Source organism: Diadema setosum, chromosome 9 (assembly GCF_964275005.1).
Source record: "Diadema setosum chromosome 9, eeDiaSeto1, whole genome shotgun sequence".
In the NCBI taxonomy this organism is placed as follows: Eukaryota; Metazoa; Echinodermata; class Echinoidea; order Diadematoida; family Diadematidae; genus Diadema; species Diadema setosum.
The window spans coordinates 11,693,264-11,713,503 of NC_092693.1; the positions used below are offsets into that span (position 1 = coordinate 11,693,264).

The 20,240-nt window shown below is 39.5% G+C and overlaps 2 protein-coding genes across 2 annotated transcripts in view; both read left to right on the forward strand.

Moving 5' to 3' along the window:
* Positions 1 to 265: 265 nt before the first annotated feature.
* Positions 266 to 11,963, forward strand: LOC140233030 (uncharacterized). The gene is made up of 5 exons (XM_072313137.1): positions 266 to 578; positions 5,949 to 6,214; positions 7,404 to 7,522; positions 9,101 to 9,227; positions 10,280 to 11,963. The coding sequence occupies exons 1-5, from the start codon at positions 557 to 559 to the stop codon at positions 11,201 to 11,203; spliced, it is 1,458 nt and encodes a 485-aa protein (XP_072169238.1). The 5' UTR covers positions 266 to 556; the 3' UTR covers positions 11,204 to 11,963.
* A 5,916-nt stretch (positions 11,964 to 17,879) lies between these two features.
* Positions 17,880 to 20,240, forward strand: part of LOC140233541 (kinesin-like protein KIF15) — a 59,468-nt gene continuing 57,107 nt past the window's right edge. Inside the window, exons 1-2 of the mRNA XM_072313662.1 lie at positions 17,880 to 17,980; positions 20,168 to 20,198. Coding sequence (XP_072169763.1) covers positions 17,974 to 17,980; positions 20,168 to 20,198 — 38 coding nt within the window. The 5' untranslated portion in view covers positions 17,880 to 17,973. The remainder of the gene's footprint in view (positions 17,981 to 20,167; positions 20,199 to 20,240) is intronic.

Below are 20,240 nucleotides of genomic sequence, written 5' to 3' on the forward strand. Positions count from 1 at the left end.
TTAGACCAGAGTGCACGTTTGGTGAGAAAAGTACACGAACTTGTGTAGTGTAGATACACACTATCAACCAATCGCAGAGCTGTTGTCACGTCCGTGATCTCAAGGTACGCGAATTCCGCGCACATGCGTGGCGTCCATGTAGATTTCATTGCGCCTTCACCTGTTTTCTCAGATTGCTCAAATACCATGTGGTCGATCGATATCGAATCGGCCGCAATTAGAGCTTCGAGAAGGTGAAGCGTTTAGTCTACTTTGTTCAGAAGACTGCAAGACAGGTTTATCCCTGTAATCAGAAGAACAAAACAGAAAGAAAATATGTTTTTCTGTAGCCTATTAAGAACTTTGGGGGACAATCCAGGAGAAGGCATAAACATGGTCCATTAGCAGGATTGTGTCTCGACAAGAGAAAATATCAACCTGCTAATTTATTGGCGAAGACGAGTAGAACAGTGGCCATAAACAACGGTGAAAGGCGCCGGAGATTATTGTTCCCGCTATAGAAGAAAGCGAGCAGACGGTAAATCACAAACAAAGAGTTGCTTCCGTATTTTGGAAAATGGCCAAGAACCAAGGATCAGGTTGGTATTCTGTTGTACATGTAATGATGAAATTCAACCGATGTCGAGTATTCTCGCGGCAGTGTATTCTTTATCATTCACACTAATGACTTACCCTTGGCGTGGGGAAAACCGAATGATTGCCAATTATTTTCGGTAATATTTTTCGTTAATGAGTTTTGTATATATAAATCAATGAAATGAAAGCGGGCACTGGGAAAGCTAGGCTATTTCCTACTACGACACTTTGCTAAATACAGGTTAGTGACATTACAAGGTTAGAATAAAGTAGGTTTAGAGTTTGGGTTAGGATAAAGGGTTATGGTTTCCGGTCAGGAGAAGGTTCTGGGGTAATTGCCCAGGGGGTTATTGCCCTAGACCTAACCCCGGAGCGCTCCTTCACAAAGGCGAACGCTTCGCGTTCGGGTTGGTCGCAGTTACCCTAGACGCTAGACAGTCTGGAGGACTCTTTTATATTTTGCCATTAACGCTGTCCTCCGTATACGGAGGGGATCCGTGAAGCCAGACGCAGTCTCCGCGGAACATTCCCCGACGGACAGATACAGACCGATCTTTCGGTCAACCTAGACGCATGCCGGGTAGGCTTGTGCCGAAAGGGTGGGTTGGGTGGTGGCGCGTCGCGTTAACCACCCTTCGTCCAAAGCCCCCGGTTTTGCCGAAAGGGTGCGTTGGGAGCGTTGGGTCGCGTCGCGTTGACTGGAACCCCACCCTTCGTCCAAAGACCCCCCCCCCCCCCCGGTTTTGCCGAAAGTTTTGAATTTATATTTAACCTTCAAACAACCATTTCAAAGAGGCTATCGTCCGGATCGGTTTACACTCTATTACCACTTTGTCCACAGCCAGTTGGTCTAATAGACTGTTTAATATCAGTTGGTCTAATAACCAGTTGGTCTGGTCATCATTTTGTCCAATTACTGTTTGGTCTAATTGTTATTCGGTTTAATTACTATTTGGTCTACAGGCAATTCGTCTAATAATAGCCATTTGGTCTATTTTTGGTCTAACACCAATTTATATCATCAAATACCGATTTGGTCTATTATGAGTTGGTCTAATTCCATTTCGTCTAATCATCAAATGGTCTAAAATAAAACCAAATTTGTCCAATATGAATTTGGTGTACACATCATTAATTTTGGTCCATTGCCCAGTTGGTCTAGCCTTAGTCTGTCTATCATAATTTAGTCTACACCCATTTAGTCTACATAATAACCATTGATCTTATTGTCATTTGGTCTAATAGCCAGCCTCCCGGTCTAATCAGGTACCATTTGGTCCAATCATCGTTTTGTCTATATGACCAACTGGGTTATTATTATTATGTTTTGTTTTGTTTTTTTTTTTTTTTGGGGGGGGGGGCTTTTTCTACGACTACGGACTACCCTCTGACCCTTCATTGAGGGAGAAAAAAAATATGTTCATACACATGAAATAAGATTAGGGTAAAGTTTAGGGTCCCTCACCCCTCCCCCATGGTGCCAGGCCAGCACCCCCAGCAGCTGGACTATAGATAAGCCACTGATTATCCACATGATCCATGCCCTGTAATGTAAAACAGAAACGGATATTAGACCAAATGGATATTGGACTAAATGAACATTGGACGAACTAAATATTAGATCCGGACGATAGCCTCTTAGAAATGGTTGTTTGAAGGTTAAATATAAATTAAAAACTCGTCTTTTAATATTACATGAGAAAAAGTACCAACGCACCCTTTCGGCAAAACCGGGGGGGGGGGGGGGGGGGGGCTTTGGACGAAGGGTGGTGTTCCCATTAACGCGACGCGCCACCACCCAACCCACCCTTCTTCGGCACAAGCCTCTTGGGCTTAAAGGCACAATTTACCTTTTGCATATGAAACAAAAACACAGCATTAGTGCTTTAAAATAGTTCTAAAATGTGATTTAAGGATAGAAACAACCACTGTAAAAATTTGAATCAGTGTAATCGATGTCAAGTGTTGTTAAATACACAAAATATAAACAATAGTTATAATAAAACTGTTTCCAGACTAAAGCGTATACAGTTACGGTTTATTGAGAAAAACACTGATATCTCTTTATATTTTAGGCTTTATTGCAAAAATTTTATATGGTAGGATGTTTTATGATACAACAGACCTACACATAAGAATCAAATGTGATGTCTTGAACATTTTTGAAATCACTGCTCCCAAAGGTAAACTGGACCTTTAATAGCTGCAGGAATTTACCCCACGAAATCACGCACGGGGTATGTTGTAGGCCCTTGGCTCATGCTGTAGGTCTTTTTCCCCACTTTTTTTTTCAACTTGGCAGGTAACTAGTGTGGGTTGTAGCAGTCGGTCTGTAAGACCATGGAGTATGGACCTAAGTAGGGTCCATGGTAAGACCATGTAGCTATTACCCATAAGAGTTCTATAGTTATCCTGTTACAGGGGTTCATCCCACTAGACCGACACCCACGAGTCGTACAGCCCACGAGTTCGACATTGAAAGCAGGTCCACGAGTCAAGCAGCTCACGAGTCATACAGCCCACGAGTTCGACACTAGGTAAAAAACGGCCCACGAGTTCTACAGATACAACACGGGTACCGGGTCTTAATGTGTCGGTCTCGTAGGCCTTGTTAGCTTAGTGTTAGTGTCGAACTAATGTATGACTCGTGAGCTGTATAATTCATGGGCTGTATGACTCGTGGGTGTCGGTCTCGTGACGTGCACCCTGTTACAGTCGTTCGTACCATGCTTACTGACCCTGTGTATCTTGTTGACTAGACTAACTAAAGTTGCATTTTTGTCTGGGCACATAGGGTTGGACCTACTACTAATCGACCGCCTAATGTTTATTTGCTTGATAAGAATATTTAACACTGAAATTCACGTAAAAAACTTGACCTACGTGATTGAGAAAATCCAGCTCTATCAAATGCCGTTGTTCCCATTTCGATTCGAAGTTTCAGTGCAAAAATATCGCCGACGAACTTGCGTGGCCTCGTTTCAGCTCCCCGCGGTAAATCGCGTTTTTAGGATCGACCGCTGATTTTGCATTGACAATGCACGTAAACCGAGTTGTATTGAACACCGTGTTGTACGAAGTTTTTTAGAAGCCTTTTAGAAACTTCCATAGACATTACATTGTGCTGTCATTACGATTCGGTGAAAATATTCATTCGAAATTTTGTCCTTGATTAAAACCATTAATGAACAGTGAATTATCGCGTTTTCCCACACCATCCTAATCTACATTCAAAGCCAATCCATTTTTATGTGCTTTGCGCGCAGAAAAGTGCGTACTAAGTGTTCAGTGCGCGAATTATACGCGGTCGGTTTCAATAAGGGTGGTCGATATGTAGTAGGGCTACACTGGCCATTAACACTCATTAGCCGGGTTCACACGTACAAAATAGTGGGATGACGATCGCGATGCACATCTCGAGTTTTTTTGCGAGCGTCCACACGTACCAAATTAGCGGGATAGCGATCGCGATCGGTATCCCGCTAATTTGGCGAGCGTCCACGTACCGAATTATTCCGCTAATTGCCGATAGAGATAACAACAAAGCCTGCAAACTGGGTCACGCAGCGCTATCACTGCCTGTGCGCACTTTCCTTTGCCCATTGTCTTTTACGCGCCAGTGGTGTGGTTTGCGCGCTGTTGTTTTCGTGCGCCAAAGAGGTAAAGGACCTCTTCGCAGAGGCCTCGCTGTTGTGATGTGCGCATTGCCTGATGGGATATAAAAACTCGAGATTATAATCCCGACCGTTCGTGGACGACGTACCAGCGCGGGGCCAATTATCCCGCTATATTGACGAACCAGCACAAGATTTCTTGGGATTAGCATCGCGATGCTTATCCCGCTAATTTTCGGGTTTTTTTCTGTCCACACGTGCAAAAAACTCGGGATGACGATCGCGATGCAATTCTCGAGATTTGTATCCCGCTAATTGGTGTACGTGTGAACCCAGCTATTATGTAACCACTTTTAAGGTGATGAAAGAGGGTGTTCGATTAATTTTATTGATACAGGGTTAACTGTTAAGCTGGTGATGGTTTGTGCATGAATCCAGATCAATTATTATCAGTATTAACAGTGAATGGATCTTAGGCACTAATGAAGTGTCGAATCCAAGTTATATTTCATGTGCCGAACAGAACTACTCCAAAATCGCACAAAATATTTTGTCTGATCGCTTGTGTGAATTTGACCTACTCTGGACCACCGAACTGTTAGCTTCTAGTTTTAAACAAGTGGCTTAGTCCACTTCATTTTCATTAGATTACTCAGAAAGTATGCATCACATAATACTGAAATTGATAAGTGTTTTAGCCGAATGAAGTTCAATTTTGTCGAAGGTGGTTTTAGTGGACATGATACGTGTCATCACTTTGATGATTTTCTTCTTTTCTGAATGTTAGGTTTTGGAAATGCTAATTTGCCAACACGCTGTTCTTTATAGAAAGACTGATGTATCCAGAGAGAATGGGGAATTGAATTTCGAAGCAATATTAGATTTTTCGTCACCATCTTTGGGCAGGCATTGAATAATCCCTCATTACCTGGATTTCAAAGCTCCGCTCACAGACTTAGCCAATCTTGTGTAGTCGTTAGGTAAACTTTGGGTACACGCTTTATGTCGAAGTTCTTAAGCAGGAATAAGAGCGTTAACAAAAACAAAACAAAACAAAACAAAACAAAACAAAAAAACACCACATAACACTGCGTACATCATCAGCACGAATATAGCGTCCCTTGCGCCGGGGCGTTAAGGTTGTGTTGATGCTCGCTGGTGTTAGCTAAGCCTTTAGTTTTTGACATGGAGCTACAAGCTCCATGGTTTTGAACATAAATGCGTATGACAACAGTAATGTTTGGCGAGAAAAAAGATGTTAAGCGAGAGATTTACATATACACAGATACACTCTGTTCAGAATTTGGGACCTACGCTTAACAAGCTCGCTTTTAAGTAGGTTCCATCATATTTCTTTAGCGTTATACATTGAGCCAAACGTACGATGACTGACCGCTATGTTTTATATGTTTATATTAATTTACTGTGCATCCAAGCCGGATATTACGATTCACTATGTTTTATTATATTTAATGTAAATTCCTTCATTGAGAAATATGAAAATAAATTGATTGAATTGAATTTAAAAGGAAACCAAAAAAAAAAAAGGAAGTTCAAACTCGAAATTCAAACTGAACGGGAGAAATTTGAGAAAGTATACAGCTGCAGATTTCCCACCGAAAGTGATAGAGTTGGAGTTTCTGGGTTTTAAAAATTATTCTTTTGACTGGGACAAGGCTAACAAAGACATCAATCTCTATGTTCATCTTAACAATTAAAGTGGATCACTGTCATTAATCTGTTATTTACTTTTCGCAGACATAGGTGTTGAAAAATACCTTGAAGTTTTTCTTCGCGAAGTTTCACTCGACAATCACCCGCCAGACCACGTACGCATCAGTCTTGCTCGCACGATTTGCACCGAACTGGCCATGAGGGGACGATGGAATGATGTCGACCTTCTGTTTTCGACCGCGCTAGCACGAGACATCGACAGCTATCGCGAGGTCGAGGACATTCTCCGTGTCGAGATAGCAAACGAACACAGGAAGGGAAACTCCACTAAAGTCTGTGTGTTGTTGGAGGTATACGTTTTTGACCTTTTCAGTTTCAAAGTTATTTTTTCGCGAGGTTTCCTCACTGTATGTTTGTGTATTGACAAGACAACATTCATAATATTTATTAATGTTTTTTTTAAATCAATATTATATGAGTTATTCTTGATTTCTTCAATCATTTCGTATTTCTATTCTGAATTCAACTGTCATATTATGTAGGTTTAGTACTTCAGTGAAAATAATTCAACAGCGTTTTATAGAGCGGCCAAAGCACGAATAAGTGAGAATCCATCTATACACAAAATAATGATTGATATTTGTTACATTCCCCATGCAATTTATCAAGAAATTTGTTAATGATTTCATACAAATAATTTTGAAAGTAATTGATAGGTAATTCTATGATAAAACCATAATCATTATGACGACACGTGTGAAGACTGCTTCTGCGGAATTGTTAAAGATCCAACTAAAACGTTTTAAAACCTACCATACACCATTCCTTTCGAAGTGGATAACTAATCTCGATTATCAACATGAAATCAAGATCGCAATTAAGACTGACTATGAAACTGTGTGTTTTTTTTTTTTAATTAATGATTTTATTTAGGCTCTGATATTGTTGACGTGGCATAGATCCCCATTAAATCGGGTGTTTTCCAATAAATGAAAAAAAATCATGAACCCAAACATTGATTTGCAGTGTCGAGAGGCCATTTTGAGCAGCGGTTATAACCTTTTTTTTTTTCCATTGTAGATATCGGTTACGTTAACCCTTAATTCCATAACGAAAAAGCTAAACATTTCGCATGTCATTATGTGTTTTCTGCAGTTTCTGTAAAATTTAACGCACCCCGTTTACGAATACATAATCAGAGTTGATCTCGTGTCCTTACATCCACCACATACTTCTTCCCGTCGACGTTGTTTTCAATGACAAACAACCCATTCTATATGAGGACATGAAATTAGAGAATATATGTATATGTGTGTGTATATAATATCATAATGAAACATATTGACCTTGAGATTGTCAAAATTATCCCATAATCACCATGTTTAAATATTGTATGCCATGTTTGTCAATACTGTAATTTTGGTAATCTTTATCACGTTCGAGTGTGGTATACATGGTACATGGTATACGAAAACAATAATAGATTGATGTAAAGATCGAGCTTGGCTGTTCACTTTATTGATCATATTGTTTGTGCAGAATGGGTTATTCCGCGACGGGAAGGATCTCATCAAAGTCTGGGATGAATGTCAGTATAATCTGAGAAGAGCGCCGCACTTACCACGTACAGCATTGACTAAGTACAGAATGAGACAAAAGTAAGACAAGATAAATGCTGTTGTTGATGATTTTTTTAACACAGTGAGACATGTCTTAGCGACCACTCGTGTATAGTGGCCACCTGCCGTATAGGACAACTAAAAACAATTCACGTCGAAAGAAAAAGCATGTAAAGAACCTGTCTATATATAGCGGCCACCTTTCTATAACGGCCACTTTTTCGTCTCCCTTGGATTACAGTTACAAGCAGGTCTGACTGTATACATCCAACATGTTTTGTTTTTGTATACCCCCGCCAAACGAAGTTTGAAGGGGGTATATAGGAATCAGCGGACGGTCGGGCGGTCGGTCGGGCGGTCGGGCGGTCGGGCGGTCGGTCCGTTGCAAATCTTGCGTCGCGAACTACTTCCTCAGTTTTCAACCGATTCCCATAAAACTTGGCACAGATGTGTGCCTTGGGTTGTAGATGTGCAAGACGTATTTTTTGACAGTACCCAAAAGTACGTTGCCATGGTAACGGCATATTATGGGCAAAAATGGGTACAAATCTTGCGTCGCGAACTCCTCCCACAGTTTTTGATCAATTTTTATGAAATTAGGTACAGATGTTCATCTGAATATGTTAATGTGCAAGACACATATTTCCGCAGTGGCAAAAAGTGCGTTGCCATGGTAACGGCATGTTATTGGTAAAATATAGGGCAAAATGCTTCATGGCAAAACTGCTTCATCAGTGTTCTTCCAATTCTCATGGAATTCATATTGAATGTTTGTCTTAGGCTATAGGTCAGCATGACACATTTCTTGACAGTGACAAAAAGTATGTTGCCATGGTAACAGCTCACATATTATGAGCCAAAATGATGGAAAATTTTGTGTTGCAAACTACTTCCTCAGTTTTTGCCCAATTTCCATGAAACTTGGTACAGATGTGTGCCTTTGGTTGTAGATGTGCAAGACGCATTTTTCGACAGTACCCGAAAGTACGTTGCCATGGTAACGGCATATTAATGGCAGAAGATCAAGGAAAGATCTTGCGGATTTAACTACTTCCTCAGTTTTTTGACCAAAGCTTATGAAATGTTGTTTTGACCAAAGCTTATGAAATGTTGTTTGGCGGGGGTATAACCAGTCGCTGTAGCGACATTTCTAGTTTATTCCTTGATTGTATAGGCCTTATAATTTGCATAGCTTTCCTTGTTATTGTATTGTTCGTATACCTGACATGTTCTATGCAATTGCTGTACAATTGCCTGCCCCAGGCGTGTTTGCTTCACGTTTATCTCAAACCATCAATGGATTTGTTTGCAAGGGATTTTCCAACACCTATGTCTGCGAAAAGTAATACGAAAGAACGTGGTGAGGAATATTATATAATTATTTTCAAACTGTATTTACCTGAACAGATGGGTAAATCGGTAAGAATGACAAAGTGAAATCATGTTACTTACACCAAACTATCAATTTTCGTTGAAACTGAGAGTGGATTTGAGAAGCTTGGAAAGCCTAGTAAAGTTTGACGAGCAAACGAATAAAAACCAGTGTTCAAAAATAAACAACAACAAAAGAATGAAGAAGACAAAAACATTCTCTTATCTTTACTTCCCCACATTGAGGTTCCCTCCACCAAGGAGCATTTGCCCCGCTGGATTGCGTGAAAAGATGTCCATCAAATCATTTTCTCGCAAAGTATTGCTGGAATTCTACGAAACAAACACGAAATATCCCTCCACGGCCGAGAAAGTAAGTGTGTAAAATTTTCACAGCACTTTGTTGATATTATGCTAACACAGAGAGCCAATAAAGACAAGCGTAATCCTTAATGAGCAACAAAAACAGTTCTCCATTTGTCACAGCTTTGCGATACATATACACCTCAAAAGATTTGACATGAAGATGTAACTAAACTATTTGAAGATCTCATTATCTCAAGTTTTTCATTAATCGTTCACAAAAAATTAAAAAACCCGACTTTTCTGCTAGTAAAATGTAAAACATGTTCTTCCTGGTTGAATAACTTCAAATTAATGATCAGCCAGATATATCAAGATTTGAAACTGGGAGATGCGCTTGAACGAAAAAAAAAATGAACATTTCAGAATTGTATGCACAAACTGCATTGCAAGTTGTGAGGAGATAACGTCATCAATTCACTATTTGCATATTCATATCGACTGTTCGTGAAAATTAGTGAAATTTCATAATTTCATTGCTTTCTTAGATAATTTCATTCTATTTTGATCAAAATGTTCATTGTTCTAAAATTTCCACTGGTCCAGAATCCCCCTTTAAAGAAAATTATAAGCATATGGTCTTCTACCCTGAGCCAAACTGCAGTCACTACGGAGGAACCTAGGGAGGTGTGAACAGGGAGGTGACACCTCCCTAGGAGGAACAAATTACAATATACAATCAACCTCGTACAAGTCGAAATGAAAATGCTAAGTCGAGTAGAATTCCACCCTGGATGGATATACACATGTATTGTCTTAATCATATTGTGTAAGTCGAATGTCACGTAACTTATGAATGATTTTCTCCGGTCCCTTTGGATTCGACTTTTGTGAGGTTGGATGTGCAAATGGTTACTTTCTAAATTCTGCCTACCCTGCATGTCATTTTTGCAATTAGTGCTATAACGCAATTTGACTACTAACAATACTAGTATTTGATACTACTACCTGTTATCAGTATCATTAGCTCATACTCAAGCACGGTGAAGATTGATCACACGCTGTAAAAGCACCGTCCTAAATATCACTTTTACGTTATCTTCTATCAATTCTCACTCCAAGAAGCAATTGGCTAAGACAGCAGGTCTAACTCCAACTCAAGTCCACAACTGGTTTACAAACATGCGACGAAAAATCAGGAATAGGGCAGGAGAAATGAGAAAAATACCAAAAGTTGAGTCTGACCATTCGATGCAGGATCCGCGAAGCAGCTATGAGACCAAACGCGGCAAGTACACTACACCCTCCACCAATGTCTCGACCTACTGGACCAGTGCAGGAAGTGGTGCATGCTCTTGCTGTGTCGGCCATATGGGGGAACTTGGAGCCAGGAATAAAGCAGAAGAAATGAATAAATTACCGAATGCTGGAACAGATTCTGACCATTCAATGCAGGATCCGCAAGGCAGCTATGAGACCAAACGCTGCATGTACACTTCGCCCACAACCAATGTCTCGACCTACTGGACCAATGCCGGACGTGGTTCATGCTCTTGCTCTATCGGCCATATGGGGCAACTTGGAGCATTATCATATCGAGCGCTCTCTTACAAAGGTGAGCTGATACAACATCAGGAACAACAGAACAAAGAGGTGGGATCACTTATGAAATGGAGGAAAGAGCAAGTCTTAGCGTCTTCGTATTCGAGTTATCCGGAATTCGTGGGCTTGGTGAATTATGGTAGTCAACAGGTGCAGCAAGATTACCAACCATTCAGACCCCCTGATGGAGTCAACATGCCCACTGAGCAGGTATCTGGTCCCCAAGTCTCAAGTCACACTGACATGACTTACCATCAAAATTCCCAAGCCAATGCGGACACGACCTACCAAGATTCCCAAGCCACCAACCCACTAGCCATTCTCCAGATGGCCGCAGAGTTTGTGGCAAACCCTGTCTCACGGCAATCTACTGCAGGATTGCAGAGTCAGTATGAAGACAGGGCTGTCGCGGCGAATTTACCAGCCTTTGGTAATGGTTATTAACAAGGCTGGACACAAACGTCTTTCCTCAGAGTCACACCCTTAAGTTGGGAAGGGAATTTCCCTTTGGAAGCGGTTCCGGATGAATCACATTTAATGCACTCACACGTGTGCTGAAAGTTCCTTGGTGTTCTTTAAAATGCCCTGAAGTGTTGCTACAATTTTGCGAAAGGTAAATTGCATTATTCTTGGTAGTTGCGTGCTATCTGTTTCGTTTCAACGAGTTGAATTGCGCCATCAAATAATTGAGTTATAAAGATGCAAATTATGGAAATTTTAGCTGCTGAAGCATTGATCCGAATCATGATATTTTCTTATTATAACTTGGGCATTTCCGTCACGAAACTGCAAAAAGAATAGAAATCTGAGAAACTCCAGTTTGTCGTTATGGATGAGGCATGTGGTAAAAGCATCTGCGCTAATAATATATCACACAACTTTCACATTGTTATCTGGATCTGTTGTTCTCTACGTTTTTTGTGGATATTATTTCTTTTGGGTTGGGGAGGGGGTTAATAGGTATTGTGAATGCCAAGTGAAACGTCACGGAGAATTACTTCAAGGTATTTCGTTCATGAGAATGTGCGATGGTATCAGCTTCTGACTACACTAATAGCATCAATATCAAACGGCAAATGGATGCAGAGAAATAAAATACAGTCTCTAGCACTAGGTCAATGTATTTAACATCTAAAACTAAAAAGTGTATGTTCTCGTTTGTGCATGATTTCAAGCTCTTCCTATTTGATTGTCTTTCGCGTAACATGCAAATCTGTGCGTTTTGACTTTGTGATTTATAACTTTCCTATTATGGTGAAATTCAATTCATATTATTTCCAGTGTACAAGCATCTACACTCACTAAAGTAAGAATGAATCATTTTCATGCCATTTCAATGAAAAGAGCCATATAAGTTGAATTATTGTATAATTAATGTGGGATTATCGAGGAAAATGTTATCACCTATCTAATCTCCAATTATATGTATTAAAAAAACATTGCTAAAGTATGTTGCAGGATTTCTGGTCTTAATGTTGAATCAGATTTGATTTTCTTTCTTTTTGCAGACTGCAGTCAGTTGATGTGACTGTAAATGCGACACCGTCTGGTTAAAAAAAAAAAAGTTAATCTGTATCACAGAGTTCGAGGGATTAAGTATTGGAACTTCTGCCCTTTCAACATTCGAATATCAGTCATGAAATGTATGTAAAGAAAAAGAAATGATTGAGATGGTTTGAATCGAACGTGTTCAAACAGATATCGCATAGGACGACATTATTTTGAAAAGTATGCCTCAACACAAAATGCTAAGAATCAGAATTCTATAGCTGATGCCATAGCGTGAAAAGATGTGTTGTCAATCTCTGCTTGCTTTAAAAGAGTACACCTGTGTCTTTCTCTCATATATTCAAACGTGTTTTGTTATGATTTTTTTTTTTTAAATCAAATAATCAATGCCCAGAATCGCTCGGACGTAAAACGAAAAATTTGAGGTGTCTCATTCTTTTGTTACCTATACGAATGTGTGTTTAACGTTAAAGTGATTGAAGACATTATGTGTTGTTCATATTGATCAAAGCCTACTTTTAGGCCCGTTTGCGAACGATTTATTCTGCTGCTAATTTACTGCCAGAAATTACTACGACACGATTAGTCACATCGGTTTTATGATTTCGTTTCCATTCGAAGCTCAAATAGCATGAATTTGTCTCCTCAAATAACAGCTACGATATATGTATCTAAGATGCTTTAAGAATACGTAATTTGTTCAGGTTGTTCTTGCCATGTTGTTTTACGATGTTAGTGTGAACACTTTTTCAATCCAGTTCAATTTTTCTTGGAACATTGATTTCGCTTCCGATGCGTTTCAAATAAAACCTTTCAGAATGAGTGAATCCGTTTCGTTTCAAATCGTTTGTTTTTATTTCAACTTTAATTACTTAGTACGTGACCTGTGCTGTTGGATACAGCGGAATATTCCAAGCTTCCAAGCAAGCCTGACCACTAAAATGACTAAGAACAAATCAATTAAAGGGAAGTTAAGTAATTACAAGTCCATATATTATTATCACCCCAATTGTTTTTTGTATATAGGTATCAATGACGATGATCTTTTCCATTAGTGCTCGAAGTTACCCACTCAATCATAGACAAGTCTTCATGGACTCCTCAGGGTTATTCTTTAAAGTATCGAGTTCGATGTAGGCAGTCGACATACGTTGTGAGGGTCTCATTGATATCCAAGTAGTCTAGCGAACGGTGTGGATAAGATTCAAACCGAGGACAATGTTTCCGTGCCTTTAATACTGAAGTTATGCTCTTGCAATATCTGCACCGAGTAGCGAGACGCCTCCTGTAATATCGTACATGTGGGTGTGGTCGTGTTAAGAACGCCTGCCTCTCTCTTTACGTGAGCGTGAGACTCGCAACCTTTCAATGTGCTAATAATAAGCTCCTTCTCGCAATGTCGATAGCGATGATAATACCGTATCTCCCCCCCCCAAAAAAAAAAAAAAAATGCAATCGAACTTAACGCAACGGTAACTTTACAAATAGTGAATCAGTCCAAATGCAATTTCACGGTATGAAACTATAACTTATTATCTACATCTAACAGGAAACCCCATCTGATTTGCTTCAGTGGTCAAAGACAAATGAGGATCTTTGTAAAGCATGTCAGGAATCCCTTTCCTCCAAGTTTTGTCCATACATTGTGTCCGCAGTTCCAAGAGCATTCAAGTGCTAAACTTGGAAGGAACGAACAATAATCCACATTTCTCTGTGACTATGCTAACCAAATTGAATGGAGTTTTCTGCAAAATGTAGATATGAAGTTACAGTTTAATTCCCTGAAATAACATTCAGATTGTTTAATCATTTTGAAAGCTGTCAATGCGGAGATCCGATTGTGTTTCTCTCTCTCTCTCTCTCTCTCTCTCTCTCTCTCTCTCGGTGGGGGGGGGGGGGGGGGGGGAGGTACTGCACATAGTGTAACTATCATGTTTGCAAGCCAAATATGATAACGTAAATATGAACCGCGGCATGTATCTATCGCTGTGACCCTCCAGGCACAAGTTTAACAATAAAGGTTATGTCTTCGGAGCTTAATATTATTTTTAAAACACAAATGACCCACTCCTGGTTTCAAGACGGCCTTGATGATTCAACCAATGTACAGTGTAGGTGACAGTGTCGCTGCCCTGCTGAGGACCGAAAAGTCATTTTCAGATAGCCAGTACAATAATCAGAGAACGGGTGAGGTGCGGATTGATGTTGGTTTCAATGAATATGTTATGTCAATGGTAGCTATGTTTAATTCAACACAATTATAGAAGGGATTTAATTTGTATAGATTCCCACCCCAATGCATGCACTGAGTTTGTTTGTTTGCTTGTTTTAGGGGTCGCCTGGGTTCACATTTTAGCAAAAAAAAAAAATCGATTCCATAATGTCATATGCTAAGATTCATTCTAACAAGAGTCCTGAAGGGTGCATTTCAATGACACCGTAGAGCAGTTGTTGATGTTCTGTTGTGGCTATGACCCGTCAGTTTCTCGTGTACCTTTACACAAATCGTACTATAGTCTGCTGCATCTAACAATAATTATCAGAAAAGAACAACGTATACTTCCCATCTAAATATTTACACCAAAAGATAAGTAAGAGTACGAATGCGTTATAGCGTGGTGTTATAAAAAGACGTTGCTACTGTTTGTCTTATAGTTTCGGCGTTTCTGCAGGGATCCTTCATCGATAAAGTAAAACTTACAGCTTGTTATATATGGACACACGTCTGTTACACGATTAACCACCTGGAGTGGAGCGGAAGCAGTATTACAATATACGTGATTTGCACCTTTACAGGGAACACCGCTCGTTTCAACGAAAAATAATCATTATCGCGCAGATTGATTGGTCGTTTTGATCAGCGTAAAAGGTTAAAGACGCCGTGCCAAAATAACATGTCATGCCAATGACGAATGAAGGTAATTTAGCCCCTTGTTGCTTAAGTTTTCTTCTTCCAGCCCAATTAGCAGAGGACACTTATTTATGTACTCACCTTTCCTTTTTTTTCTTTTTCTTTTTTGGTTAATTTTGGCACATCCCTCCACTTTCTTTTTCTAAAGAAGTGAGTTTTAGACTTTGGCTCTAATTGTTCGCTGGAGTTGCATTTCGCTCTCCACAACAGGAATAGCTGTGGAATCATAAAGAAGAATGGTTATATAATAGTACTATGGTTTTAATTTTCTTGATTTGCTATGATTTTCTTTCTGTGTTCATACGAATGATCAAACGATCTTTGAATAGAAACATTACTTATTAGTACATTAACACTACTGAAATATCAAATTCACATATCGTTTTGCGAGCATAAATCTTAAAATGATTATTTCAGCAGAATGACATTTCATATTCATTTTTTTCTCCGTTTGTTCATAGGTTGCACATGAATCTTTCGAATTAAGTTAAAAACACTTAACAACTCTCTTCCCTTTTAAGCGTGGAACTTTACCTTACCGATAACAACTCCATTAAAAGAGTTAAAATGTTACATTTTGTACACATTCGAAGACGCAAAAACTTCCAAAGTGCAGCTCTTGGAGGAAATGAACAATAACTGCATATACACTGTAATACTGTAATGTAATATAAACCTCAATAATTGAAAATTATTAATATTCAAGCTCCTGCACGCAGGCCTATGACGTAGCACATTGGCTCTCACGACCTCAGGTCTATAGTCCTATATACATAGTACCATATTTAGGGTGACATGCACGATGCACTTAATGAGCTGTAGCCAGCGAGATGTTTTAGCGCAATGCGATGACGTCATTCGTTCGCTGTCGCTCTGCGGCGAGGGAACGAAAATGACACCAAACACTCCATATCTAAACGACGGTCGGTGAAAGAGAGGGAGACGACAAGACAGTTCGTGATTATGACGCCATTCGTATCTTACAGTGCCTATATAGACCTCTGAAATACAAAGTTTTTCTCTGCCCAATAAATTGTTTGAAAAAAAAAACCTCATTCGAAATCGTTAACAAGAATAAAATCAATCATAGCAAATTCTCCTCGCTCGTCTTTCTCTGAGTTCAAGTTCGCTATCAAGAACTTTCCAATCTTGTGTAAAGAATATATATGTATGTGTAAATGTATATATATATATATATATATATATATATATATATATATATATATATATATTATATATATATATATAATATATATATATATATATATATATATATATATATATATATATATATATATTATATGTTTATTTATCTATTATTTTCGACTTCATTAAAGTTGCCATTTAAATTAGTGACAGAGTCATTCTATTTTACTCCACAATATCGTCATTCAATATTGCATCAGTTAGGGCATGATCACAATACAATTTTAATCCTACCTCTTGTTTTTTTTTTTTCTTTCCTGTCATATTCTCATTCCTACTTTATAACAGATCAACATCTTTCAGAAATCATTCTTGTTGATTTCATTATGTAGGCCTCTTTTTTATCACACGTATATAATTAGAACTCGCAATGTTTAGAACGTTGTATGCATTGCCTACAGAATATTCTTAGCTACCGATGTGACACAGCAGAAAATACTATAGAAGTATGTTCATGTCCAACACCGTTGGACGGGGGGGGGGGGGGGGGGTCTACAAAATGATATTTCATGCCTGCTTGGTATCTTAGAAGGGTGTCTCTTGTAAAGGAAATTTTATACGTAAATAACAAACATGTTTTCTCCATTTGAATGCAGCTGGAACACTCCCAACCGGGAAACCAGGGCAAATATACGAATGACGTCTGCAAGCCTTTTTAGTTTGAAACAACTATGATCGTAAGATTTGACCATAAAAATCTCAAGTTGCACGTCGATAGGCCTGCTGAAGCTTTTGAGTAGTTAGTTTGATGTCGTTGCACGGGTTCACTGCATGTGGCATAATAGTGGATATAGATCTCCTGACTTTCAGTCGAAGGGACCCGAATTCGAATTCAGTCTAGTGTTTTCGTCCGCGGACGAGAATCTTGATTGAAATTAATTTGTCTATCTCCAAAGTGTAGGTACTAAATGAATGGTAGGGGACCTATACCGGGAGAGGGTTGGTGGTGTGGTGGTGCATGGTGATGGGGGGGGGGGGGGGAGTATATCTGTACCCCCTCCAGCACGCGAGGGATCGAGATTTCTCATTTTCATAATTGAAATTCAATAATCTGGTGCACACTTCGGGTTATATTTTGACATTTGTCTATAATTTAAAAGAAAAAACGAGAAAACTTCCACATCACAGGAATTTGGAGAAGGAATGTTGCCCCCCCCCCCCCCCCCCCCCCATCGACGCCCCTGTAACTTGTCTCGGTATACTCATGGTCTGCCGTTACAACATGATTCATGGTTACAACACGGACTGCTTGGGGCCTGTTTTATATTGATGGTTTTTTTTTTATCCTTTTTTTCAACTTCTTCTTTCCTTTGTTTTTTTTCTCCCCCCCCCCCCCCAAAAAAAAAAAAAGAAAAAAAAAAGACCTTCTTTGACCGTGCAGGTTGAGCTCTGTGCAACGTACTGTTCGCTTTATTAAATCGTATGCGCATTGGCTGGACTTGCCACGGACAAAAAAGTATCAACGTAGATGGCGCACTACACTGTCATTTTGGAGGCAAATTTCGAAGAACAAGAACGTTTGAACGTTAAAATCACGCCAAATTGATGACGTTTCTTGAAGACAGTGGTGTTTACTCCAGTGGCGAATATGAGCAGTGAGTGTTATTTCATTGTACGTTTTCAATAATAGTATTGAACTGCTTGTTCTAGAAGAGATAAGGAAATATCGTGTTTTAATCGTGGCAGTTAACAACCGCGTAATAATGTACCAGACAGTCCACCACTTACACGGTGTACCACCGGCACCACCGCGCGGGCATCAGGCAGCACCACTGCACTGTAGCTAAGCCGTGGTACTGGCTGACTGCGGTTAGCTCAGACGGGCAAGCTACGTGAAGTTCTAACGGCTAAATTTACAGCACAATTAAACACGCAATTTAGCCGTTTGTGTTGGGGTGTTTCTGTCCTGCGCAGCTACTGTTGTGCCCTCTAGATCTAGTTGATCATATTCGATAAGCAACAAAAGCTGTGCTGTGCAGCTAACGTTAGAGTCTAGTTCTAGTAAAACAATGATAAGGTTAAACTCTATCTTATTTGATACAGCTCGTGCTCTGTGCTTGTGATTGTTGTTATTTTTATGTGAATGCTCGACCACGTCGACTGTTGCAGTGTTGCTACAGTGTAGCTGTGGTGGTGGTCTGTGTAATACTGTACTGTATGGTAGGACTCGTAGGAGGCAGTGTAGCTGTGGTGATGGTGTGTGTGCAGCATGCGGCAGGCACCCACCCCTGGCCCTTGCCACAGGCTCATGTAACTATACACGGCCCAGTCGCTGTATCTAGCGAAGCACAGCGTCTGGTCGGGCTAAGGCTCATGCAGTGTGTAGCTGTAGAATTTCTAAACATGTAGATTTGTAATTCTCTAGTGCTAGGATATAATACTAATAGATGATTGTCATCTATACACATAGCACATGAACACAGATGTACTGTAGACCTACTAGCTAACAGTTACATGTTGATTTATCAATACACTGCACTGTGTAATGCCAGTCTGTAGATAGTAATTGGCTCATGCGTCATGTGCACATTGTATTATTGGCATTTTGGTACAAATTAGATCTAGACACTACCTTTCTCGGTTTCTGTTTTATCACTATTGGTTGGTTATAGGTCCTAGGAACTTCCTTTTACTTTTATTTTTCAAAGCAACATAATGAATAAACTTGCTCGATTTGACGTTTATGGAGTTCAATGTTCAAACAAAGAATGAACTGTGTCCAGAATGGTCAGTCAAAACTTTAACAAGCTGCCATTTCATTTGTTTTGCATTGACTGCATTTGATTAAGTCTTTGTGTGCCGCATTATTCTGAGACTGCAAGGCAGAAGTTCTTTTGGAAAGCATTCTGTTTGCCTTATTTAAAAGCCATACATGTACAGTAACTTCTAACTGAAACTTTTATGGCAGACATGCAATGAGCAGAAATTTGAGAGAAATTCCAAGCTTTGTAGTTCTGTAAATTTTTACAACAAAGCTATGATTATTTTCTTTCAAATGACCAGTAGTTGCATTACTTTCCAGATTGGGAGTCATGACATTTGTAGACAATTCCGCGACAAAGATTTAGAATTCACTAGAAAAACCATAACATGCACAGCATTTCGATCACAAGGCTTACAAAGCAATGCAAGCTACATGTGCGAAGAATGTTGTAGATTTGTGAGTGAAGCTTTCATTGTACTGTGGCATTTGGCGATTATCAGTCGGTTTGGGTGGGTTTGTGTATATTGGAATGCCGTTGAGTCAGGCATGCGAAAATGACACATAAGAGTTGACAAACATTTTCTGTGAATACAAGGCTTTAGGTAAACTGCATATTGAATACTTTGTTGCTGTCAGTGGCATGTGGATGTGCTGGCAAGTTCCATTTTAAATATAAGAATTACAAGAATAATCATTGATACCTCTTATCTCAGTAAATTTAAGAACCGACGGGCCTGTTTGTAAGTACTAATGACCTTTTTGTCTGCTCATTTGCAAAGTGGAACAACAAACTGGCCTATTGGCCTGGCCAATGAGAGTGGAGGGTGCATACAAATCCGTGCCTGTGATAAATTTACCCTACACTAAAAGATGGTAGTACAGTAAGCTTAATACACTTGGTCAAACCAACTTATCATTGACAGTGATTCTGAAATTATCAGTGCACATTTCAAGTAAAGTTATTAGTGACGCACAGGTGGATCGCGTGAATTACTGTGAGGGGGAAATATGACAACAGTGAAAGACCAGGTTACAGTGTATTTCATACATAAACATCATTTCTGTTCTTTCTCATCAGAAAAAGACAAGTCTCAAGGCAGCAATGGAAGGTAAGACTTTTTATCAGGTAGCATTGGTTACCAAAAGGAAAA